The following is a 26399-nucleotide window of genomic DNA, read 5'->3' on the forward strand; positions in this document are numbered from 1 at the left end:
CTGGTGGTCATTACAAAAGAACGGAGGAATGCATGAGAATGCAGCTACAGCTTGAGATGCTCCCTGGTTTACCAATATGCACTCTAGACTTTGTTCCCTTTGCTATTCTTATATATCCCAGAGGCCTAAAGCACCGTCACTTCTGAAGGTGGCATCTGGGTAAGAGGATCAGTGGGAACTTCACGAAAAATTTCACTCCATGAAATTCCTAGTCCAAGACTTAGTTTATAACTTTACTAATTCTTTTCACAAAAGTCAGAGAAAGATCATGCCTTGCTACCAACTTAATGCATGGCTATGTCCTTATCTTGAGTTAACAAATACCATCTGGAATATGACCCTTTTCGCAGACAAGGAGCAAGCTTTCTAACTTATCTTTGTGCATTTCAAAAGAGTACCAGGAACAGGCAAGCTATAAAAGTTAATCCCTCTATTCATTTGGAGATTAACCAAAGCAGCATTGTTTTATGATCAGATACTAAAATTAACATATATTTAACACATACAAACTAATAATGCTAAATATTGTACAGGAAAGAGCTAACATTTAAACTAAATCTTCACAGTCTGGAAAATATCATTACTATTTTCCTCTGGCATTCCTTTCTGTTTTTGGAAAAGCTGCTTAGTTTTCACTTTATCTTCCACCAATGACAGTTAAGAATCCAAAAAAGTGACTTTTTTCATTAGTTTCCTGCAGGCTACAGGTCAGAATGGTTTGTATTTCTCTTGCATAGTTTTCAGTGATTGCATATTGGCTAATGATTATTTTTTCATTAAAGATCTTTTTAAAAGAGGAAAAGAATCAAACCATAGTAATTTTGTTTATACTTTGGCAAAATCTTACTAATTCAATATGAAATAAATGGCAAAATCTTCCTAATTCAATATGACAGAAACCTAACATTATTTTCTCCTAAAGAGAAGACTAATTTCCAAAGATTATAGTGCAACTGGTTAACTTATAGAAAAGAGATGACACATTAAATATGACTTCACAATCCAAATATGGGAAAGGTATTTTGGGTACCCAGTTAATAAAACATATGCATGGTCTGTGGTGTCCCTCCTATTCTATATCCGACAAAATCCTGTGATTCTAGTTGAAGAGAATAGAATCAGGATCTTGGTTTGCCATCTGTGCTATATGTTTTAACACATCTTTTTTGGTAATGATTCCAAGCAGTCGCCTAAAAGACAAAACAAGACAACAAAGCAAAAATAAATTTGTTGTTAAGATAACATTCTCAATGCGGACATTTCTCTCCTCAGACCTCTTTTTCGGGGAGTGGGGGAAGGGATGCTGGTGTACCCAGTGGTGCCCAGTGACTATTCCCAGCTCTTTGCTCAGGAATTGACCCTGGCATTGCTCAAGGGACCATATGTGGTGCCAGGAATTCAAACTAGAGTTGCAGTTACAGCCACATACTAAGTCAAGTGCCTTACCAACAGTACTATATCTCTGATCCTCTCAGTCCTCTTAAACTTTATCTTCAAACATTTGCACTTAGAGAATGATGAAAACACAAATCAGGAAATAGGTACCAAGTAAACTGCATAATGCATGGGTCCCTGAACCTGTCCATTTATATTGGTAGAAATCAGTCTACTCTTTCCTCTGCTTTAAACATTCATCTCAACATATATGAATCCTGCTTATATTCTGGAGTCCAGTTGGAATATCTCTCTTCTAAAACATCTTTCCTGACTCTACAAGCCAGCAATCACTATGCTGTCCTCTCAGTGAAATTATGTTCTGTGCATGCCTTTTATGTAGCAATGTTACTATGTGTTGCTATAAGTACAACATTTTCTAAGCTTCTCTATGATACTACAAAATCCTTGGGGACACAAGAATGGCTTACTCATTTCATGTGACTCAAGAGCTTTACATGAAGTGAAGATTCAGTAAATGTTGAATCAATCACTAAGGAAAAATTCCCCATCTCACTTAAGTCCTGCAAGACATCTGTTGCAGCATCTAGAAATTTTAGCAGGCAAAATTCTTACATAAGTGCTGAATTAACATTACCATGTTCATAACAAAATACAAACTTCTCAAACCCCATCTCTTTTCCAAGAAAAATAACAGGGCCTCCGTTACTGGATTAGACATTTCCCGTTGAGGGACTCAAGCAATAGTATAGTGGGTAAGGTGCTTGCCTTACACATGGCCAATTCGGATTCAATCCTCAGCACCTCATATGGTTCCCAAACCCACTAGGAGTGATACTGGAATATAGAGCCAGGGGTAAGCCCTGAGCACCATCAGGTGTGGCCCAACTTCCCTTAAAAACAACAACAAAAAAAACCATGATAATTCCCTTTGAGGCTAGAGATAAATCTTAGTAGTGCGAGGTTCTGAGTTCAAACCCAGCCCCTGTCTGTATCCCTGAGCACCTCCCAGAAGTAGCCTTGGTGGCTCCCAGCACCAATGGGCTCGAGCAGCACCTATCAGACCCAGCACAGTGGCCCAAATATTGTCAAGAGTGGCTCTGGGCACATGAGCAAAGATAGGGAGTATCCTCCTCACCCCAAATCCAAAGGACTCAGCTATTTTTTGTGGGGGAGGAACTGAGTTATTTACAATGTAAAACCAGCAGTTCACATCTCTCAAATACATATTCTTTACCAAACTCCTTTTCTATTACTTATGGCAATAGGTGGAGCACATCTATCTTTATCTCAGAGGTTAGAAAAAGCTAAAAACAATACTAATGTTTATTTGAATTGGCTTTTCCTATCTATCTATCTATCTATCTATCTATCTATCTATCTCTCTATCCATCCATCCCTATGCCTTGCTCTCATCATTCAATTTACTATCACCAAAGAGCACTCACCCATTGTGTGTAACTAGGCACTGTCGTAGTCCCAGCTTACGGAAGATATCCACAACAATTTCCATAGGTGTCAGGTCAGTCACAGTGAAAGGGCTAAGATCCAGAATATTACGAAGCTTTAGTGTAGGTGGGGTATATGGTGGCATCGGAGGAGAATGTTCAGTGAAATAAATGATGGAAGTGCTCACTACTCCATCCTGCTTTTTGCGTGCATTTTCTATTTGAAAAGCAGAAGAAAAAAGTTGAAAATAGAAATGCCAGTTCTATTCTTTGGATCCTTAACTAGGCTCCTCTTCCATACATGTTCCCCTATTTCATGCAAGTTTACATATTTCCATCACAGATTTCATGATTCCCTGTCTGAAAGCCTTACCAATTGAAATAATGAGATCTCTTCGGAGGACAAAACCCACAAGTCTTTGGGATTCACGAGACACCACCACTGGGAAGCCACTGTAAGTGGTTTCACTGATTATTGTCTCAACATCTTCCACAGTCATACTGTCCTGAGTAATGACAGTCAACAAAGGATCATTTCGCCGGGGTTTCATCACATCCATTGCTAGTGTCTTATGAGCAAATTCTTCTTTGGCTTCAAGAAAGGGGTATCCATTGAGACGAATGTGAGCATCATAGATTCCCTCCCGTCCAAGGGCATCTGCCACCCACTTGCTTGTCATGGCTGCAGCCATCAGAGGCACAATATATTCCAAGCCACCAGTTAGCTCAAACATGATGACAACAAGAGACACAGTCATCCGAGTTACACCACCTGCAAAGAGACAGACATAGCTACAGAAGGGAGACAAAATGCAGGATTCATTGCAATTACGGGCTTACCACAGACCCATGCAGGAGATTTACTTAGCAGAAAAACTGCTAAAAAGAGGTCTCAATATAGCTGCACAGACCTTAGCAACTGCATCAAAATAAATATGCAGTGAATGCATGCCAGATTTCTCAAATCACATACTCAAAGGTACAAGGGGTCTTCTTAATGCATTTTTATGCATGTGTTTTTCTTTACCCCCAGTTACAAAATACCTGCAGAGGATATTGACTATTTTTGAATCACTATCAGACATAAGCCTATTCTCTAACATGTGAGAGTCTATTATAGACACTTCAGAAAATGTTTGTAAAGTGTATAAACTCCATAATCCATTAGCTCACTCCCTAGAAATAAGCAGAGAAACCTTCAGAGTTATATTTTTAGTCATTTTACCACATACAATGTAAATTTTACATAGATTAGCTTGTAGTACATGTTGAATTCTTCACCATACTCCCTATGCAACACTTTATGCCAAAAGCACTTTGCACATTATTACAAATCTATTTATCATGATATTTAAAAACATGAAACATACTGTTTCATTTTAGGGCCACACAGCAATGCTCAGGGATGACTCCTGGCTCTGTACTCAGGGATGACTGACTTCTGGCAGCGCTCAAGGGACCATATGGGGTGCCAAGGATCAAACCTGGACTGGCCGCATACAAGGCAATGCCTTACCTGCTGTATCACTCCAGCCCTGACATTAAACATACCAACATTACATTAATATAACCAAAGGCTAGCTATATTACATATATAACATGCTGGTGTATCACTACTTATTTAGTTGACTACCCTCCAACCCCCACACCCTTGTAATAATTTCCAACCATTGACCAGACCTCTTGGCCTTTTCTCTGGCCTTGGATAACAGTTTCACACTTTTTTTTATATTCCACAAATGAAAGCAGTCATTCTATATCTGTCCCTCTCTTTCTGACTCATTTCACTCAGCATGATACTCTCGGTAAAGAACAAATTAGGAACTGCATAGATACAAACCCATTGTCACAAAAAGAACTAAATGGGCTACTTTAAATAAGACAAGTCCCATAAGTACACCAAACTCCTACATAAATATGACACAAATCCCCATCACCATAATCTCTCTCAATGTCAATGATCTAAATGCACCAATTAAGAAGCACAGAGTAGCAGGATGGATTAGAAAATTGAACCCCACTTTCTACTGCCTATAAGAAACACATCTGATCAATCAAAGCAAACACAGGCTCAGAGTCAAAGGGTGAAAACTATTCTCCAAGAAAACAACCTCCTCAAAAAAGTCAGCGTGGCCATATTAGTATCAGACCACATAGACCAGGCTAACGAAGGTTATAACAGGCAATGAAGGGCATTTCTTAACGATCAAGGAATCGGTGTACCAGGAAGAACTCACACTCCTAAATAGTCATGTGAATATTCTTATATGATTTTTTTGCCCAAACTGCTGAGGATTTCCTCAGTATGACAAAGTTTGAGAATAAAATTATTCTCAGAGTTCGAAGTAGAATTAAGAAAGCACTCTTTACATTGCTTCCTTTTGAAAGTCTCAAAGAGAAGCAATGTAAATAATGCTTTATCAGGACCCAAGAGGTAGTTCGATGGGCTGGAGCAGGCTTTACATGTGGGAGCCCTGGATTTGATTCCTTGGCACGGTGTGATCCCTAAAACACTACTGGGAGCAGCCTTCAATCACTGATCTGGGAGTAGCCCCGAGAGTTACTGGTTATATTGCACCTCACCCCGAAAATTTTGCAGTTTACTATGGTTTTGGATTCGTTTTTTTTTTTTGGGGGGGGGTAGTCATACTAGCTTTGGTCCTGGCTCTGTCCTCTGGTAGGGGACCATACCCACTGTACTATTATCCAAGTCCTGCCACTGACTATGCTTAATACTACTCTCCTTTATTATCATACTACATAGATAATAACCTCTTTGAAATCAATGTAAACACTACTCACCTAAGCATGCTGCAGCCCCAACCATTGCATAAAGGCCAGGGGTGATGCAATCAGCTCCTTGACTACACCAGCTATTAAAGACGGCCCAGTCATGGTGGTAATAAGCCAGTTGTTCCATTCCTACTCCCAAAAGTCGACCTGCTATAGCACCAACAGCCATGCTAGGGATAAAGAGGCCAGAAGGGATCTGCAAAAAATGTAACAGATGTTTAGTTAGAAATCATGCAGTTGCTTTGCATATCAATCTAGGCTAAAGGCTAATGAATCTCAACCCTCTGCAAAGTAAACATGCCAATGACCATATAACTATGTACTATCCCAGCAGGTGGCTGTACAGATTCGTATGATATTACCAGGAGAGAACTAGAGATTCTCTGGAATGTGCAGACAAATACAACAGCAGGGAAGCTCATCCTGCTTTGGGATCCAATCAGGCAAACAAGAGTCTGGATTTGCCACACCAACACAGAAGTAAAGGCAGAAATTAAGCCGCTTCCAATAAAAGGAAAATAGATCTCATAAATGCAAACATTTCCCCCTATTCTGAGTTCTTCTGAACAACTACCCTTTAATGACTGTGTTGAAACACTATCAAAAATATTTTTGTTTTGTTTTATTGGGTATACACAACAGGCTGTGCTCAGACCTTTATCTTGGCTCTGCTCCTGGCAGGTTCAGGGGATCATATGGGGTTCCACAGATTGATCCCAGGTTGGCTGTGTACAAGGCAAACACCCTATCCACTGTACTATCTCTCTGATCAATATGATTTCATGGATTTTTTTTTCAATCACTCCAGCAGGCAGGTGTTCTTATTTCCAAGTCACATAGAATTTAAAGTTCAAAGAGGGTAAGTAACTCACCCAAAGTCAAGATCTAGTAAATACCAGTTCTGGGATTTTAATGCATTAGCTATGACCACTCTAGTGCAATCAATCTTAACCTATTTGTGTATATAAAAAAGTATAGCATATGGAGTATCAGTTTAAAGTTAAATATTAAATAAACAACACTTTGAAATGAAGTAGGATCCCTGGTTTCATGACTATCAAAAATAGATTTGCTCGAGCGGGCCCAGTAACGTCTCCATTGGAGACTTTGTTGTTACTGTGTCTGGCATATCGAATACTCTCGGTAGCTTGCCGGGCTCTCCGAGAGGGGCGGAGGAATCGAACTCGGGTCGGCCATGTTGGCTGCGTGCAAGGCAGACGCCCTACCCGCTGTGCTACCGCTCCAGCCCATCAAAAATAGATAGTCATGTCTATTTGTCTCTTCACTTTTTCTGGACACCCCTGGAATGCTAGAGTGAATTCTCAATTTTCTGCACTAAGCAGAAATTGGGCTGGAGCGATAGCACAGTGGGTAGGGTGTTGCATGAGGCCGACCCAGCTTCAATTCCTCAGTCCCTCTCGGAGAGCCCATCAAGCTACCGAGAGTATCCTGCCCGCACAGCAGAGCCTGGCAAGCTCCCCATGGTGATATGCCAAAAACAGTAACAACAAGTCTCACAATGGTAACATTACTCGTGCCTGCTTGAGCAAATCGATAAACAATGGGAGGACAGTGCTACAGTGCAAGCAGAAAATAAAGACAAAGATCTTCAAACTGGCAGATTATTTTAAGATAATTTGTATTTGTTCTAGGAATAAAGTTGAGTATTGGTAAGTCTGATGGTCTACAATTTCAGATTAAATGGAAAAACGAAGCCACAAGGTGAAAATCCACACAAGAAAATACCACGTGTTTTCCAGTGTGTTGGTGGAGGTGGGAATCTCAGAGACTACTGTACTTCTGAAATTGGGTGGTTATCTCTTAGTTTCTAGTTTGAGTCCTGGGTTCCCCAGAGAATAAATGGAAATAACTTGATAATGGTATGCCAAAGGGAACCAAAAAACTAAGGAAGGAGGTGTGAACCTTAATCAAATTTACTTTCTTCTGAAACATGGAAATGATGATGGGTACTCAAAGTAAAACATAATGGCACAAAATGTCTAATTTAGACTATATAAATTTTTAGGTTTACCTGTGAAGTTCTTTTCCAGTGGTTAATTTTACAGCGAGATCTACTGTGACAAATACATTTAGCAGGAAATAAGCTGATGTTTTGCATGCAGTAGGCCCCCTGAGCATAGCTGTGAGTGTACTGAGCAGAGCCAGGAGTAGCCCCTGAGCACCTTTGGGTATGCCTACCACCAACAAAAATCAAGTATTTCATTGAGCTATGTTCTGAGTTGAACAATATGAAATTGCTATTTTAGCGGTCAAAAATGGTTGAAAGTAAGCAATTACATTTGGTTCAACCTAATATTTTGATTTATTGATATACTTGAAACAATGAACATTGTGTTGGTTAGACTTTATTCTAATAAAAATACACTGGAATAAATACCTCAGACTATCCTTTATGAAGGGAAAAATATGTTTTGCACAGAACAGGAAAACTGAGATTTTATGTTTTCCTAAATCTAAGTTTGGAAATTTTAGAGATATCATTGTCTAAGAAGTTGTGGGGACACTCAGGAGTAAGAAGGGATTTGAAGAAGTGCAGGAGACAATGCTGGGTGAAATTGGTTATATCTCATGTAGTTCCCCCAACCCACAGACATACACACAGTACCAAGAGAGTTTCCTCACCTTCATGCCAAAGGTGAAAATAGTAATGACAATTTTCAGTATGAGCGTCAAAGCCAACTGCCACATGGCATTGTAGACTCCCACACCAGCCGGTCTGTCAGGCAGTTCACCTGCCTTGCTTGTGTTGAAACTGTTCTCATAATCACAGAGCTTGGAGGAGTCCAGAAGGCCACAGTCATTAAACAATTCAGAAATTAACTCACTTGTGCTCATACGGGTATATTCATTGGGGAATGCCAAGATGGCAGTGATGGCTGTCACGATGAGTACCTCAATGACAGGATACTTGCCCAACTGTGTAGTCTTACGCTTCCGACACCAGGCGATGTTTGTGCGGATAAACAAAGCTCCCCAGAGACCACCAAATATGCCCAATAGAATGAATGGCACAAGCTCGAAGAGATGCCATGGGGTGTGAAACTCCACGTAAAACAGAACTAGGCGGCTGTTCCCAAATGGATTGATGGAGCGCAGAGTAAATGCTGCCACCAGAGCCGCAAAGAATGAACGCCACAATGTTTTTAGGGGAAAATAGTAGCTGACCTAGAAAGAGAATGTGAGAAAGCAAATTCAGTCAACAAACAGACACTGTATTTGGGTGGAAAATCTACAAAAAGTAGAATTGAGTATGAAAACATCCCAGAGATCACTGGTGACTGGGAAATCACTAATTTAGGCAGAGTACTTCAGGACTGCACTGTAAATTGACATGGGAAAGAATTCCCAACATGAAAGTATAAACAACTTCTACAAAGAGTTCAAAACAGTTACCTCTTCCAGGCTGAATAATACACCACCAATAGGTGCCCCAAAGGCTACAGATACACCAGCTGCTGCTGCGGCTGACAGAACCTGAAATCCCAAATTCAAAATTAGTGATCAAATAATGCTACTGTCCAATTTCAATTACATATTTAAAAAATTAGGCCACACCAAGTGGTGATGAGTGCTTACTCCCAGTTCTGGATTCAGGGATCCTGACACTATTTAGGGGGAGCACATGGGGTACCCGAGATTCAACCTAGGTTGGGTGTGTGCAAGGTAAATACCTTACCCACTCTATTTCAATCATATTTCTTAAAGGAATGTTAGTGGTCAGTAAACATAGAAAAATATTTTCACATGTTCCTTATTTAAGTTATCAAAAATGAAGTTCAAATTATACCATTCCGAGAGCAAATGTGACATGCTAAATTTGAACCCACATGATTCACATACTTGAATACGTAGACCGTCTTTTCTGTAATTCATTTAATGGTGTACAAAATTTCACATTAAGCTTGCTACCAATGCTCTTGATTCAGTAACTGAATCTGAATGCATAGGTCTACACAGCCTATTTTTTTCTAGCTCTTTTTTAAAAAATTTTTATTAGTGAAACACAATGAGGTACAGTTGTAGATGTACAAATTTTGGGGCTTGGGTTTCAGTTATATGATGATTAAGTCCCATCCCTTCACCAGTTCCCATTCTCCACCTCGAATACTCCGAGTATCCCTCCCACCCTCCCCTATTCCCCCCATCCCACCCCACCCCTGTGGCAGGGCATTCCCTTTTGTTTTCTCTCTCCTTTTGGGTGCTTACACAGCATATTTTTAAGAAATACTTTTTTTTCTTATTAATTTTATCAAATCATCGTGAGATAGTTATAAGCTTTCATTTTTGGATTACAATCACACAATGATCTGCACTTCAAAAGAAACTGTGACCAAAGCACAGAAAGAGCCTACAGAATGGGAAAGAATATTTATCCAATACCCATCTGATAAGGGATTAATATCCAGGATATACAAGACACTAGTAGAATTGTACAAGAAAAAACCTCCAACCCCATCAAAAAATGGAGAGAAGAAATGAACAGAAGTTTCCTCAAAAAAGAAATACAAATGGCCAAAAGGCACATGAAAAAATGCTCCACATCGCTAGCCATCTGGGACATGCAAATCAAAACAACAGTGAGATATCATCTCACACCACAGAGACTGGCACATATTCAAAAGAAATACTTTTCAAATGAAATTGAAAGAAGGCTTTAATGACACAAAACAGAAGAGGGTGCCAAAGAGACAGTACAGTGGATAAGGTGTTTGGTAGCCAGCACCCTATACGGTCCCCTGAGCACCACCAGGAGTGACCCTTGAGCACACAGACAGGAGTAGGTCCTGGGAACTGCTGTATGTGAACCAAAACAAACAAAAAACTAAAGGAGGAAAATTTCCACAGAAACAAAGTCTGTTCATGGTATTCTGGCTGCTGTGGTATAAATATGAGATAGTATAGAAGTATTTTAGTAACAAAGTCAAATACAATTCCGTGTTTGACAGGTAAATTATTTCAGAAGCTGCAAACACTCACACAATAGGTATTTAGGGTTTCCTATACTTTGTGCCCTAGTCCCTGTCAAGAACTCTGTGGAAACAGAAATAGGGAGGAAAGTCAAAACACAAGCAAGATTAGATTTTGAATGAAAGATAAAAACTAGATATGCTTAGGTGTGGCAAGAAAAGGAAAAACCAGAGAAAGAGGCAAATGATTTCAGAGAAAATAACACAGAGTTAGCAAAAGAGCACAATATAGTTGTCGAACACCATCTTGGTATGTCAGCCTAAAAAGGTGCCTATAAAAACGGTGTGACCAGAGCTGGAAAGCCTGCCTACACAGGGCTAATAGGGTTCAATTTCTAGCACCACATAGGGTCCCCCAGATCCCATCCATCAGGAGGGATATTCAACATGGAAATCAGTAAAGATATTTCATTTGCAAATCGCAGAATGACTTACAAAGAAGAAATAACTGGAGAGGATAATTTGCTTTGATTTTATACACTAGAGTGGTATCTGTTTGAACCCTTTGCCCCAAATCCTTACCCTCTCAACCATCAGGACTCTTTGAGAAGGCCCTGGAACACCAAAAAGTTGCTACTGCTGGGAACAGGAAAAAATAACTGGAAAGTTTAGGAGCTGGAGAGATGGTACAGCAGCTTGCCTTATATGCAGCCAACACGGATTCCATCCCTGTCACCCCACAGGGCCCCCAGATCCCTTCCAGGAGTGATCCCTGGGTGCTGAGCCAGTAGTAAACACTCAGAACAACTGAGTGTGATCCTCAAAAGAAAATGGCAAACAAAAAAATAACCACCAGAAAGTCTAAATAAGCAATACGAAGAAACAAGTATTCAACTATATTCAACTATTCATAAATCTTACTAGTCAAATATCTATACTATCTTTATGAGCTCCCAAATACCATTTTTGTTATTCTTATTTATTTTATATCCCCAGCACCTACCATATTTGCCTCGGAGATCTTTTATTTATTTTTTTAATTTAAAATTTTTATTGAATTACCATAAGATACAAAGCTTTCATGTTTCAGTTTCAGTCATACAATGATCGAATACCCATCTCTCCTACAGTGCACAACTTCCAGCACCAATGCCCCCAGTGTCCCACCCCTATCCCAGCCCTCCCCCTGTCTCCATGGCAGACAATTTTCCCCATACTCTCTCTCTACTTTGGAACATTATGGTTTGCAATACAGATACTGAGAGATTATCACTTTGGTCCTTTATCTACTTTCAGCACACATCTCCCATCCCAAATGATCCCTCCAACCATCATTAACTTACTGATCCCTTCTCTATTCCAGCTGCCTTCTCCCTCAGCTCAAAAGGCAGGCTTCCAACTATGGAGAAATATCCCTGGCCATTGTCTCTACTGTCCTTAGGTGTCAGTCTCATATTATGTTACTTTATATTCCACAAATGAGTGCAGTCATTCTGTGTCTGTCCCTCTCTTTCTGACTCATTTCACTTAGCATGATACTCTCCATGACCATCCACTTATAAGCAAATTTCATGACTTCATCTTTCCTAACAGCTGCATAGTACTCTATTGTGTAGATGTACCAAAGTTTCTTTAACCAGTCATTTGTACTCAGGCACTCAGGTTGTTTCCAGATTATGGTTATTATTAACAGTGCTGCAGTGAACATACACGTGCAGATGTCATTTCTACTGTGATTTTTTGCACCCCAGGGATATATTCCCAGAAGTGGTATTGTAGGGTCATATGGAAGCTCAATTTCTAGTTTTTTATGGAAACCCATATTGTTTTCCAAAAAAGCTGGACCAGTCAGCATTTCTACCAATAATGAAAGAGAGTCCCTTTCTTCCCACATCTGAGCCATCACTGGTTGTTCTTGTTCTTTTTGATGTGTGCCAGTCTCTGTGGTGTGAGATGATATCTCATTGTTGTTCTGATTTGCATCTCCCTAATGATTAGCGATGTAGAGCATTTTTCATGTGCATTTTGGCCAAAAATGCCATTTTTGGAATGAAATTAAACAGTAGTCTATAATTTCAAATCACCTTTATTCAGGAAAAACCAGCAACAATCAATATTTAACTCTTGCCCATTAAAAAGTTTTTAACAACTCATTAACTTCTCTGTTGGCTACTGTTTTCTTTTAACAGTCTCACCAATTGAATCCTGCCTTTATGTTCTCATATCCTATGACAGTAAACAACTACTCAGATTTCACTCTTTTTCCTGCTAGGTCTCTATCTCTTCTCTATGACAAGAACTTTCCCCCTTGAACAACGTATATATTTCATATTTGAAATTTTTAACATCTTTGAATTTCGTTTTTTGGGTCTGATGGTTCATTTTTTGTTTTCTGAATAAAGCAATAGGTTCAAGTTTTGTGAACAGTTCTTTCTAATGAAATGAACTTGGTCTTGATCCAGTTCCATATGTAACAGTTCCTTTGTAACTCGAGAAAAAGAGAGCAAGTGCCATTACTTTCTTCAGGCTTCAATAACAGCAGGACAAAAGCAACCAATGACTTGGAACATTTATCTAACAAAATACGTTTATCCTCCCCCAAATGATATATATTAATAACTGTATAAATATGAGAATAACTATAGAGATGCTGAAGTAAAACTAATTTAGAGAGCCAGAGGGAAAAGGAAGAGAGAAAAGACTAATACAGAGAGAAATTGATTCAGTGTAGAGTTAGGAATAAAAAATGAAATGGCTGGTATCTGAAATAAATGGTGAAATTTTTCAGTTGTAAGAATTCTCTGAAATTTATATTTTAAACTTTTTTGTAACAGTAAATATTCATATAGAATACAATAAGGGCCAAGGAGATAGTACAATGGGTATGACATTTTTCTTGCACAAACTCAACCCAGGTTCAATCCCAGTTATGACAAAATAACATCAGGAGTGATCCCTGAGCATAGAGCAAAGAGTAAGCCCTAAGCATAGCCAGGTGTGGCCCCAAAACGAAACAAAACAAAACAAAAGAATAGTCAAAGTTTTCCTTTACTATCATCTCATTTTTCACACACACACCAGCAGTGAATTTTCAACACTATTAAAACACATAGGGGTAAAAACAATATTCAGACATTTCTTTCAAATGTATGCATGTAGATATATATATATATATACATATACACAGATAATATATATGCGTGTATGTGTGTCTATGTGTAAGTATACACACACTTTTTAAAAATAAGTGTATTATACTTTCACATTACTCCAAAATTGGCTTTTTCAATGTAATGGTGTTTTATAGTAATAATTCCATGTCAGTATACATAAAGGTATCTCCATTTTAATGGCTGCACAGTATTACAGTATGGACAGAATTTGGTTTATTCTATAAATCCTCTAACAATGTGCATTTTGTTTGTTTCAGTGTTTCACTAGGTTGATAAACGCTGTACAGACATTCTCTCTTAGTGCACGTACATGGTAGGATATCTGTAGGATAAATTCCCTGAATGTGAGACTCCTGCATCAATGAAGATTGCACTAACATTGATGTTCAGATACTCCTTTGGAGAGTTGCAACCCTTTATGCTTCTCCCCCAAAAGAGACTATCTGGGTTTGGAAATTTGTGTGTGTGTTTTTTCTGATGTTTTTAATTTATTGGTTGGTTTGGGGGGGGGTGTTGGGCACGCAAAAATGAAACAATTCATTTTTGATTTGTGATTACCTCTCTGCGCTTGGCTTCATTCTTCCTGTATTTGTTGAAGCAGTGGCACAGGATGTTCCCACAGCAGCAAGCCACGTGCACTAGGGGGCCCTCTTTGCCCAGGCTCAAACCGGATGATACTGCCAGCACCAATGTGATGGTTTTGATAATTAGAGTCCACTTACCCAAATACCCTCTGATAATGAAACCACTCAAGATAGTTTTTATCTGCAGATAAAACACAGAGAGATTAAATATAGATGACTAAGCAAGTCAAAAAGGCTAAGAAGCAATAATACGGAATTTGTTCTGGAAATTGCCTGCTTTGAACAATTGAATTTAAAATGCTTGACTTGACTTATAGTGATCCCAGGTAGTGAAGGAACCCAGGAGCCCAAAGAAAGCAAGACCTTTTCTTTTAGTGTTCTAAAGTTCCTTTTGGGAGGAGCCATATGGATTCTGGGTGAAGGAACAGTGCAAGTAGGAGTGTATGTAGAAAAAGAGCCGAGTGGGAAGGATAGATGTTTTCTTTCTATATATTCCTTGGTTGAAGTGCCAAAGAAATGTGTAACTATGACTTGTTCAGGAAACAGAGAGGAAAAGTCAGCCAGGGAGCCTAAAATCTTCATGGTTTCAGGCACTGTCAAACAATCTAAGCCAAAGATAATTAGACATATGACTTATATAATTCTCCTCCCTAGATAAAATCATATTGTAGGACATACAGTGAAACAGTTTTAGTTCGTTTACTAAATTGGCCATGCCACAAAATTTGCAGGCCAGAATCGTGAAGTTTGGTTACTTCTTGGCTGGGAATGGGGAAGGTCTCGGAGACCCTCAGTTACCAGAGTTCCAACAGGAGGCCAGGAAGTCATCTCTCCTGAATGTCCAGGGGACCACAGGAGAATATTTGAGGGAATACCTAGAGGGACAGAGTCTTGATTGCCTCAGGATCTGCTCATGGTTAACATTTACATTGGTGTAAATGCTGGAATACTTAGTAAAGGGCTTTAACTAGAAAGATTTCATCATCACTGCCATTTATAAACTATTTTAGAGACTCACCTCAGGGATTCCGGAGCCACAGGCATAAGGAGCAAACACCTTGACAAGAGACACAGCAAGGAAGGCAAACAGCAGAGCCCAAAGGACATACATGAAGTAATTGACTATGTATGCAAAGGCTCCCTGGAAAAGGATAAAAAGAAAGAAGTTTGTTTTAGCACGAGCCTTCTCAGTGAAGCATGAAGTTCTTCTGAGTCATGGGTTTTCAGGAAAAGTCTCAGAAAGAAAAAGACCAATATTAAATTCATTCAAGATGTTCCTTCCTGGATTGTCATCAGAGTAACTACTAAATCATGGTCAGCCCACTTACTACCGAAACACATTATACTTTACTATACTCCATGGAAACTGACTACAGCTTCTAAGGATAGATAAGAACATGACAGATATAATAGATACTATACTGTATTTATTAAAATCTGAACACCCCTTTCATTGTAGTGCCTGAACCAGAGCTTAATATCTGAAGTGAAGACTAGCTAGTTAAATTTCTTTGTATCAAATTCTCACAGGAGATTGTAACGTAAAATTCCTGAATGTTTTTCTTAAAATACACAAATTGTGTTTCCTAGAAAAATGACCACATTTTTGAGATGCTGATATTCAGCAACAAGTTAGACAGTAGAAAGTTCCAGGCTCTAACCATGAAACAGAACCAGTGAGACCAGATATTTTTAAAAAGCTGTTTTTAAAATGAAGAGAACAGGTTACGAAGAACAGGCTTCATCCAAAAACACTATTAAGGTCATGCGTGGTGATAAAATAAAAGTAAAGTAAAGTAAGTAAAGGCCCTCCCGTTGATCATCGATTTGCTCGAGCGGGCCCAGTAACGTCTCCATTGGAGACTTTGTTGTTACTGTGTTTGGCATATTGAATACGTCACAGGGAGCTTGCCAGGCTCTGCCGTGCGGGCGAGATACTCTCGGTAGCTTGCCGGGCTTTCCGAGAGGGGGGTGATAAAATATTAGAAGAAAGTTAAATCATATAAATGTGGATCATATAAAATCATTAAAGCCACTCAGATTACGTGAAACACAAAATCTAAAGAACTTTGACTTTTCATACATAAAACTCCATTAAATTAATTTCCTGACATACCCAAGGAGAAACAATGCTCTTTTTCTGAGTTGTTAGACACAGATTTTCCCATATCTCTGCCTCTCACTGGAATCTATATTTACTCTTTGACATTCCAATGAAAGTAGCTAGGGAGGAGAAGACACAGTGGTTGGAAACAAAGAGGGAAAGGAAATGAAAGGGAAAGTAGCTGAAACAGGCTAAATACACATAACTGGGAAGCCAAATTGTTGGCAGGAGAATTCTTAAAACTTAAAGATCTCTTTCTTCAGTCAAGGATTAATTCATAAAAAGGAAAGCCATAGAAAGCTGTTACCTGAGCAAATCTCAAGCTCCAATTTGAAAGTTATTGTTGGAACACTTAGACACACACAGAGCTTTAAAAAGGTAGCATGGGGGAGCCTGTTGGTAATAGAACAATAGTCTTCTATCTTGATTATGGTTGTGGTCACACCAATCTAACATGTGATAAAAATTACAAAGAACTGGGGCCTGAGTGATTGTACAATGAGTGAGGCACTTGCTTTGCATGTAACAGACCTGGGTTTGATTACCCCTGCCCCCATGTGGGGTAGCACACATGATTCCTCAAGCCCTGCCTGAGTGATTCCTAGCACAAAGTCAGGAGTAAGCCCTGAGTGCCACTGGTATAGCTCCACACTACCACTAAAATTACAAAGAACTTCTCAGATTGGTGCATATGAAACTGCTGAAATAAGGCCAGTGGACTGCACTAAAGTGAATTTCCTTGCTTTGATACTTACTGTTTAACTGTTACACATGTTGTTATATGGGGGAAAAGCTGCATGAAGGATATGGGAATCCTCCCTATACATTGTTTTTGCAACTTCCTGTTAATCTATAAATTACTTCAAAAATAAAAGACAGAGCCAAGGACAAAGCTCAAAGGACTGAAGCACATGCTTTACATGCTGAAGCCCAGATTTGATCACTGGCAGGCATGCTTGGTCCCCTGAGCACCACTTGGAGTAATGCCTGAGGGCGGCTGGGTGTGGCACCCAAACAAAAATATATTAACAAGTGAAAGAAACACATAAAAAGCAAAGAAGCACATAGATACACCCTCTAAATTCTTCTTAAACTTGTCTACTCAAGTACTCCAAACCTATGAGAGTTAACATTCAATATCTGAAAAGTAGTAAAATACCCAGGAAAAAACAGATTCTGGGAAGGTACATATTAGGTTTCAGCTCCCTCTTGCATGTTGATCATAACACAGTTTGAAAAGCATAGGTTTAAACCATCTCATACATACAGTACACAAATACTCCTTATATTTGAATTGTTTACCCAAGCCTTTCTGAAAAGGATTCAGCATGATCGACCATATCCACACAGTAACCAAGCTCATTGAGGTTTCACAAGAGTTCAAGATGCCGCTCTGTCTAACATTCATCGATTTAAAGAAGGCCTTTGATTCTGTTGAGACTGAAGTGGTCATTGAAGCCCTAGCCAAACAGGGTGTTCAAATTCAATACATCAGGATCCTCCACAAGCTGTATTACGGATTCACCACCAGGATCTCACCATCCTACATGGAAGTGATCATCGACATAAAGTGAAGGGCAGAGTGATACTATTTCACAGAAACTCTTCAGTGCCACCCTTGAGAACGTCATGCAACGACTAGAATGGGAAGGAATGGGAGTGAAGATAGACGGCTAATGATATCATTCTAATAACACCAAACATTACCCAAGTGGCAAAACTGCTAGCCAACTTCGACTGTGAGTGTGAAAAGGTCGGACTGCAGCTGAATCTCAACAAGACAATGTTCATGAAAAACGAACTAGTCCCTGATGTTCCATTTGCTCTCAATGGGACGAACATCTCCAAATGCAGCAGCTATGTCTACCTGGGTGAAGAAGTCAACATGAGGAGCGACTTGGTGCCAGAACTGCGCAGGAGGAAGAGAGAGGCATGGAACGCCTTCAAGAGCATCGAAGAAATTGTTAAGAGGACGAAGAACCTCTGGCTCTGGGTAGATCTTTTCGACTCCACCATTCTTCCTGCACTAACAAATGTCTTAGAGACCTGGGCCCTACGAAAACAGGACGAGAATGCTATTCGGGCATCCCAAAGAGGAATCAAAGAGCTATGCTTGGAATATCATATTTCACTCAAGTGAAAGAAGAAATCCGGTGTTCTGACCTCCATCGACAATTGAGAATCAGGGATGCTGTCTTGTTTGCCAAGGCATCAAAAATCAGACGGGCTGGACATGTAATGTGATTCAGAGATGACTGCTGGACTAGAACTGTTACCAACTAGATTCCATGGGACGTCAAAAGGACATGTGGCCACCCACCTACGAGATGGTCAGACTTCTTCATCAAAACCCTGAATTAATGGTTTGAGGTTCTTTGTGTTCCTGGATTTAGCTACACTAGCACGCGACAGGGACAAACGGAGACGTTACTGGCGCCTGCTCCAGCAAATGGAAGATTAAGAGGATGACAAGTGATACAAGTGATACGCAAGCCAATACACAAACATACGTGTGTATATGTATGCATATATACACACACTTTATTTGTGACTTTGTGGACTAAGTCAGGGAGATAGCTCAAAGAACTAGAGTAAAAGGACCTTAGTTTGACACTTGACACCACAAAGTCCCTCTCATCCCCAGTACTGCCAAATTTAGCCTGGATGGCTCAGAGCACTGTAGGATCTGAGCAGTGCCACAACAATAAGACAAAGCACTGAACTATCAAACCCTAGACCTAGGTAAATCCAAAATATGAAAAAGTAAAGCACAGGGCCAGAGATATAGCACAACCAGAAGGGCACTTTCCTTGTACACAGCTGACCTGGGTTCAATCCCCAGCATCCCATATGGTTCTGAGTGCTGCCAGGAGTGATCCCTGATCTCAGAGCCAGGAGTAACCCCTAAGTACCATCAGGTGTGGGCTAGAAGGACAAAAAAGTAAAGTACAAATAGAGAATCCAGAAGAAAAGCTCTGTGTTATAGATCACCTGCTGTGCAAATGTAAAATATACCATCATGAGTTCAACCCTTGGTGCCATCACTTGTGCTGAGTACAACTCTGACAACTCTGCTGTTTCAATGATGCTGTCTGTGGTCCCTAGTACTGAAAATGATTTATAGCTACTCTGTAGACCATAAAAGAGTAAGCACCACAACAGGGGAATGCACACCACCACCCACCCCTGAAAGTAACACAATGGAAAAAAATGTGCGAGGACTATGAAACCACTAATGAGCACTATAAAATCGAATACAAAGTACTCAAGTAAGGTATGTTACCTCCCCAGTGAGTACACGTGCCAGTACAATGAAAGACCCACAAACCCCGGCAAGCTCCACAGCTAAGAACACAAGCTCTGTGCAACTCCCAGTCATCACAACAACAAGGGTAGGGGGGAGAGGAGAAGGGAATAAAAACATATATAAGCACAAATTCCATCATTTCAGTACCAGTGGATGAATAGTGACCTGGGGTGGAGCCTGTTTTAATTGTGGGACCATAGTTGAATGAGAAACTCCAAGTTGTTTTTGTTTCATTTTGTATATTTGATTTTTAGTGGGAGAGATCTAAGTGGTATGAGAAAAGAAGGGAGGAACAGGAAGACAGCTCAAGTGGTAGAGCGCATGCCTAGCATGTGCCAGGCCCTGACTTTGATTTCTAGCACTACATGATTCCTAAAGCATCATTGGTAGATCACTGCAAGGAGTGCATAAACTAAAACATTGAAAGGCAAGGAACTGAAAAAATTATTCTTGCACTGATAAAAAGAATCATATGAGAAGATAAGAATACTAAATGAAAACATTTATTTATTTAATGGTAAATGGGACTGAAGCCATTTCCCCCTGGGTTCTATTATTTTTATCACTGTATCACTGTCATCCTGTTGGTCATCCATTGCCTCAAGCAGGCCCCAGTAACGTCTCCCTTGTCTTAGCCCTGAGATTTTAAAAAGTGCCACATTCGAGGCTCTTTCAGGGTCAGGAGAATGAGACCCATCATTGTTACTGGGTTTTGGCATATTGAATATGCCACGGGGAGTTTGCCAGACTCTGCCGTGTGGGCAGGATAATTTTGGTAGCCTGCCAGGTTCACCAGAGTAAGACCTAGATAATAAGATGTCTCCTGCCTCTGCACCTGGCTGTCCTCACCGGGGACCCTTGGAGGAGGTTGGGTTGAGTTTCACTCCCCACCCCAAGCACAGCCCCAGCAGCTGAGGGCCTCCGGTTCCAGCCACAGCCATGCTTAAGACCACTCTCCACACGTTTGGATGAGCCTCACGCATGAAAGGACCGGCAGAGGAACCCAGGTGTGCGGTACCCAGGGCCGTAGATCTCCAAGCCTGCTCGGATTGGGACTGGGGCCTCCTCCACCCAGATCCCCCACCTTCCAGGCAATACACCCACCAACTTCGCCCCCAGCGCCATGTAATCCCATCAACGGCCAAGACCGAGAGACTATAAAACCCTGCGAACAGTGCAGAATGCATTTTTATATAAATGCATTATTTTAAAAAATATATTACAATGCAATGCTCAGGGAAAAATCACTTTTGGAGTTTATACCACAGACACATTTTAAAACCTACTGTACCCTTAGTTAGGAATTATAGCTTACCTATATGTGGACACTGATATTTCTATGGAAATTAGCAAAAAATAGGTTCAGACCAAAGGAAGGTGGGTCAAGTGATAAAGCACATGCCAAGCATCCATAAAACTCTGGGCTTGATCTCTTAACTAGTACCACATGCCCTCAGCCCAAGACCACCAGTGTAGCCTAGTACTCCCTACCCCAAAGCACTGCCAGGCCTGACCCCTATTAAACAAACAAAAGATAAATAAAACTATTGTATTTTTTATGTAGGAGTACTGCTATTTATTCAGCCACTGATTAGCTGATTGAATTGTGCATGAACTCCACCTTACTTTTTTTTTCATTTTTTATAATTTTATTTATTGTATCAACGTGAGAGCAGTTACAAAGCTTTCGGGTCTAAGTCTCGGTCATACAATGAAACACCCGTACCTTCACCAGTGCCCATTCTCCACCACCAAAATTCCCAGTATACCCCCATCCCACACCCTCCCCCTACCTGTGAGGCAGATGATTTCCACATGATCACATTCAATATTTCGACACCAGACCCACCACTATTATTTGAGATTTTACCCCAACACTCAGATCTGCTAAAAAGGCAACAGTAGACAATTTGTGTTCTATTGCTGGTTATGAATAACATATGATGTCGCGCAGCTGCAGTAGGGCCATGTGATTTTGAAATTCTGAAATTTTAACACTTAAATCTGGAGGGATTTCTGCCAAAAGCCACTGGGTTTTGAGATTTGATCCTGAGTCTCTGAGATCATGGCAGTTGAGCAGCTTGATCAGAGCCAAAGAGGCCATTTGTGGGTGATGACTTGGGGTCTCGTTGGGGTGGGGAGGACAGGCCCAGCTCCACTCCCATCCCGTAAGGCCCAACAAGTTTTGTCACTGCGGGCCCAAGTCTGACTGTCCAATGGCCTCTAGAGGATGACGGTCAACAAGCAGCCAAGGGGAAGCAGGCGGAGGGACAGCACCTTTTCCCTCCTGGGGTGGCCTTGCGACAGTAACCTACTGCGGGGTCCAGACGCATTTCTGCCAAAAACTGCTGGGTTTTGAGATTTGTTTCTGAGTCTCTGGGATCAAGGCCATTAAGCAGCTTGATCAGGAGCCAGAGAGGCCATTCGTGGGCGATGACTTGGGGTCTCGTTGGGGTGGGGAGGACAGGCCTGGCTCCCCCCCATCCCGTGAGGCCCAACAAGTTTCGACACTGCGGGCCTAAGCCTGACTGTCCAATGGCCTCTGGAGGATGATGGCCACTGAACCGCCAAGGGGGAGCAGGCGGAGTGACAACACCCTTTCCTCCCTGGGGTGGCCCGGTGACAGTAACATACTGTGGGATCCGGACACATCTCTGCCAAAAGCCACTGGGTTTAGAGATTTGTTTCTGAGTCTCTGGGATCATGGCCATTAAGCAGCTTGATTAGGAGCCAGAGAGGCTGTTCGTGGGCAATGACTTGGGGTCTCGTTGGGGTGGGGAGGACAGGACCGGCTCCACCCCATCCCATGAGGCTCTTCGTGTCTCATCACTGGGGGCCCAAAACTGACTGTCCAGTGGCCTTTGGAGGATGGTGGCCACTGAGCTGCCGGGGGGAACATGCCAAGGCATGAAACCTATTCCCACCTGGGTTGGCCCAGCACCGGTAATCTATTGCAGGGACCAGACGCATTTCTGCCAAAAGCTGCTGGGTTTCCAGATTTGTTTCTGAGTCTCTGGGATCATGGCCATTAAGCAGTTCAATCAGGAACCAGAGAGGCCATGCCTCCAATTATATAGCTGAGCCGGAGGTGGTTTGTGAGTGTGTTTCCCACATACCTAACTTTTGGCCGTTTACTTTCTTGGTAAACTTTGCCCCAAGTTTTTCGGGTCTGGCCAAAGGCACAGCAGCAATTTTGGGGCATCTGGAAGTCTGAAGGCGCCATCAGGCTGCTGATGCACTCGCCTCACAGGTACAGATTGACCTGCTGGTGGCACCATACCCCCTTATTGTATTTTTTTTTTAAAGAAAAACAGATTCAGTCATATTCTGGACTAACTAACAACTAAGAAGAAATACAGAAGTGATTTAAAGTGAAACTTTGAAGTCACTGTGTCAGCATTAAATGGCACCACGGGCTATGAGTCAAGCACAGAAAAAAGCAGCTGTTACTAGTTCTCCTTTTCATAAAAAGGAAAATGGGGAGACTTCCAGGTGGTCACAGAATAAGAAATGAAGCAAATGTAAGAAGCCAGTCAGAGTTGAAAAGTCTTTAGTACACGATACCTCATCAGTGCTGATAATAAGCTGAGACCAGCTATTCCATTCTGGGCATTTATCTCGGTCTTCAAATGTGACATGCTCAGAGTTCCAGCAACAGTGTTCATGGTTAAACCAGAATCCCCCGGTGCATATACCTTCTTTTAAGTCTGTCATCCAATGAGCAGAGATGTCTATCAAACCAGCTAATGAACCTGATTTGAGAGAAATGTGGGAAATATACAAGTTGAATTCAATTCATGAAATTTGGTTATCAGAATAAGCTTGTCAGAAAATGAGAAAGGAATCATAAATCATGGAAAAGCATATACCTTCTCATTCCTTTATGAGTGCTGCCTGTTCTCTTTTAAGCACAGTCTGTATAAACTTAGTAGACAGAAAAACAGTTGAAGGGGAGCAAGCATTTAACTTTTAGTTGATTCAACATGGCAAAGACTCTACTTTGACTTGGAATTGAAAGCTGATACATAAAAGAGCTAAAACTGTGAAATAATTTACTCTATATACATATGGTTGAAAAAATGTGACAGTCTCATAATGGCTTGGAGAGGGAGCTGGTAAGGAATATTGATGGAAAGGGTTGGTCCCAATGTTTTCTAAGTGAGAAGGTGAAGCAACACTTATTATACAGAGCCCTGGTCAAATAAATTTATGAGAAAATGAACAACTAACTGCACTACAGATAATAAAACTGAATAAAGTTTTCAAGGTAGTTATAGCACTTTTGATTTTGGCTTTCTCATCAGTTATATTGTACAGATGAAGAAATTCCGGTATAAATAAATTAAACGCTCCAGAATTGTGCTTTAGGGAAGTAACACACACAACCACACTGTTCTTGCCTTTAGACACACTGCTTCTATTGCTTACAAAGTTCTAAGCAATTCTATTGTATGTGAGGGAAAGAAAAATATTTACTGACCACCTCCTGACAAGAAATACATTTAAAAGTTGAGGATATTATGCCTACATTCCAGAAGGCTGGAGACCATGTCTTGTGTATGTTTTGGTAGGTGCTATGATCAAAGTGTTATTATAGTTTATTTACAACTGGAATAAGCTAATCAAATATAACACTGTTTGACACCTACTTTTGGCCACGCTCCCCACCCTTTTCCTCTTTTTAACTTGTACTACACACATTGCTTAGCTTCAGAAAAAATCAATACAATGCTATAGAATTCGACTTGATCTTTGGTTATTTTGTGTATGTGTGTATGCATATGTGTGTGCCTTACTCTACTTAATGCTGATGCCCCCAATCTTGTCATCTCCTCTACTTCCCCTTCTTCTTGCCTAATTGGCCCTTTCTCCCCTGGTTACAAATTTTACCAGGCTTCCCCTACTCTAAATAGCAAATTATTTTCCCTGATTCTTGTTACCAATTTAAACTATCATTCCTTTGCTTTCCCTTCCAAATATCTTCAGATTTGTAGTTTGTCTCTCTTGGAAAGCTGGCTCTTACTATTTACCTGAGGTGTTTTTTCAAGGTTATTGGTATCCTACTAACTGCTAAACTCTATAAGCAAGGTCACAGATAAGCTTCTGACACCTAAACCATATAAACTTTCCCCAATGTCTTTCTTCTCTTTAGCGTCTCTGCAATAATTTACCTTACAGACCCTCTAACCTTACCTAGTCTGTTATTAGGTAGCTGTAAATTTGCCAAACAAACTCTATGATCAAACTCCAAGACACAGCGTTCAGACCATGGGTGATAAACAAACTAAAAGCATTCCCTTTTGCCTTCCATCTCCATGTGTTAAAAATTTTTTTCTTGGGTTGGAGCAATAACACAGTATTGTACTGAGCTTGCCTTGCTTGTGGCTGACCCAGGTTCAACCCCTAGTACCCTTACGGTCCTCTAAGCCCTGCCAGGTGTGATTCCTGAGTGCAGATTCAGGAGTAATCCCTGAGTACAGCCAGATGTGGCCCAAAGCTTCCCCCACTCCAATTTTTTTTATTCGTCACAACACTGCTCATGTATCTATGGCTGCTTTTTTGGTGCATGATCAATGGGTTCACAAATCCAAAAACATTCAATACCTGATGATTCCTTATGGGGAAAATTCACTAAACCTTGACCTAAATAATCATTGCAACTCCATCTAGAAAGAAGTCAAACATTTTATATTCTCTGGCTCATTAATCATTATATCTAAGTAACAGCAACAGCCAACCAGGTACTGTGCTGGTTTCAATCTATACTATTTCTCACTTAATCCTCAGGACAAACATGTTAAAATCCCCGTTTCACAAATCAGTAAACAAAAACTTCCCAGGAGTTAAGAAACTTGATGTAATGTTGGAATTATGTGTCTGAGAAAACATTATTAAAAGTACTGTAAAACATAGAATCTCAATCAATAAAAAATTAATAAAAATCCTCCCCCTCCCACCAAATAAAGCTTTCCCAGAATCACAAAACTAGCAAGAAGTTAAATTCAGAGTGCCAGAAAATAAAGCCTATGCTAGAAATTATCGTGTTGTCGTCCACTAGGTTTGCCATGTTTCCCACATAAATTCTATTTTAGTTCAACATCCCTGATCTTCTTATCTCTATCTTTTCATGCCAATAGGATACAACTTGCTTTGAAGCAGCATTTACATTTTAAGTACATTAAGTGCACATTTTAAGTACATTAAGTGCACTATGATGAGTTAAGTTGCATATTATCTGCCATAGCTATATTTGGAGGTGGATTGAGGGGATAAGAAATCCCAACTCTCAGCCAACTAGGGAAGAATGGAATTTTAAACTTGAAAGTATGAGTCATCTAACCTGTCTTTCAAAGGAGATCACCAATGGGTATTTACAGCTACAGGATTTCTCCAGGAAGTCTTCTCTCCTAAATTAGGAGGTCTTAATAGGTCTTAAAACAAACTTCTCCAGCAATTCCTCAAGCCAAGCACCAAAAGGCAGTGTAAGGAGCATTTACTTGTGTTAACCTCATGTATTCAAATAGAACATGCAGACATCACTATTTTTCAGAAACGGAAATATCAAATTTCCAAAAGGTTCGCCAGTGATTCTTTTCTGTGGTGCTCAGGGAAGTCTTCTGGTTCAATGCTCAGGTATCACTCCTGGTGGGGCTGAGGGGACCACATG

General features: G+C 40.5%; 1 protein-coding gene across 1 annotated transcript in view; it reads right to left on the reverse strand.

The window, feature by feature from the left end:
• Positions 1 to 673: 673 nt before the first annotated feature.
• The window catches only part of CLCN5 (chloride voltage-gated channel 5), a 202681-nt gene continuing 176955 nt past the window's right edge, over positions 674 to 26399 (reverse strand). The window contains exons 6-14 of the mRNA XM_056128623.1: positions 23297 to 23484; positions 15340 to 15462; positions 14296 to 14502; positions 9051 to 9131; positions 8280 to 8822; positions 5646 to 5832; positions 3217 to 3615; positions 2844 to 3060; positions 674 to 1190 (exon numbers count right to left, since the gene is read on the reverse strand). Of these exons, the coding sequence (XP_055984598.1) occupies positions 1100 to 1190; positions 2844 to 3060; positions 3217 to 3615; positions 5646 to 5832; positions 8280 to 8822; positions 9051 to 9131; positions 14296 to 14502; positions 15340 to 15462; positions 23297 to 23484 (2036 nt within the window). The 3' untranslated portion in view covers positions 674 to 1099. The remainder of the gene's footprint in view (positions 1191 to 2843; positions 3061 to 3216; positions 3616 to 5645; positions 5833 to 8279; positions 8823 to 9050; positions 9132 to 14295; positions 14503 to 15339; positions 15463 to 23296; positions 23485 to 26399) is intronic.

The sequence above is a fragment of the Sorex fumeus genome, unplaced genomic scaffold, assembly GCF_029834395.1.
Source record: "Sorex fumeus unplaced genomic scaffold, SorFum_2.1 ptg000065l, whole genome shotgun sequence".
Taxonomy (NCBI): domain Eukaryota; kingdom Metazoa; phylum Chordata; class Mammalia; order Eulipotyphla; family Soricidae; genus Sorex; species Sorex fumeus.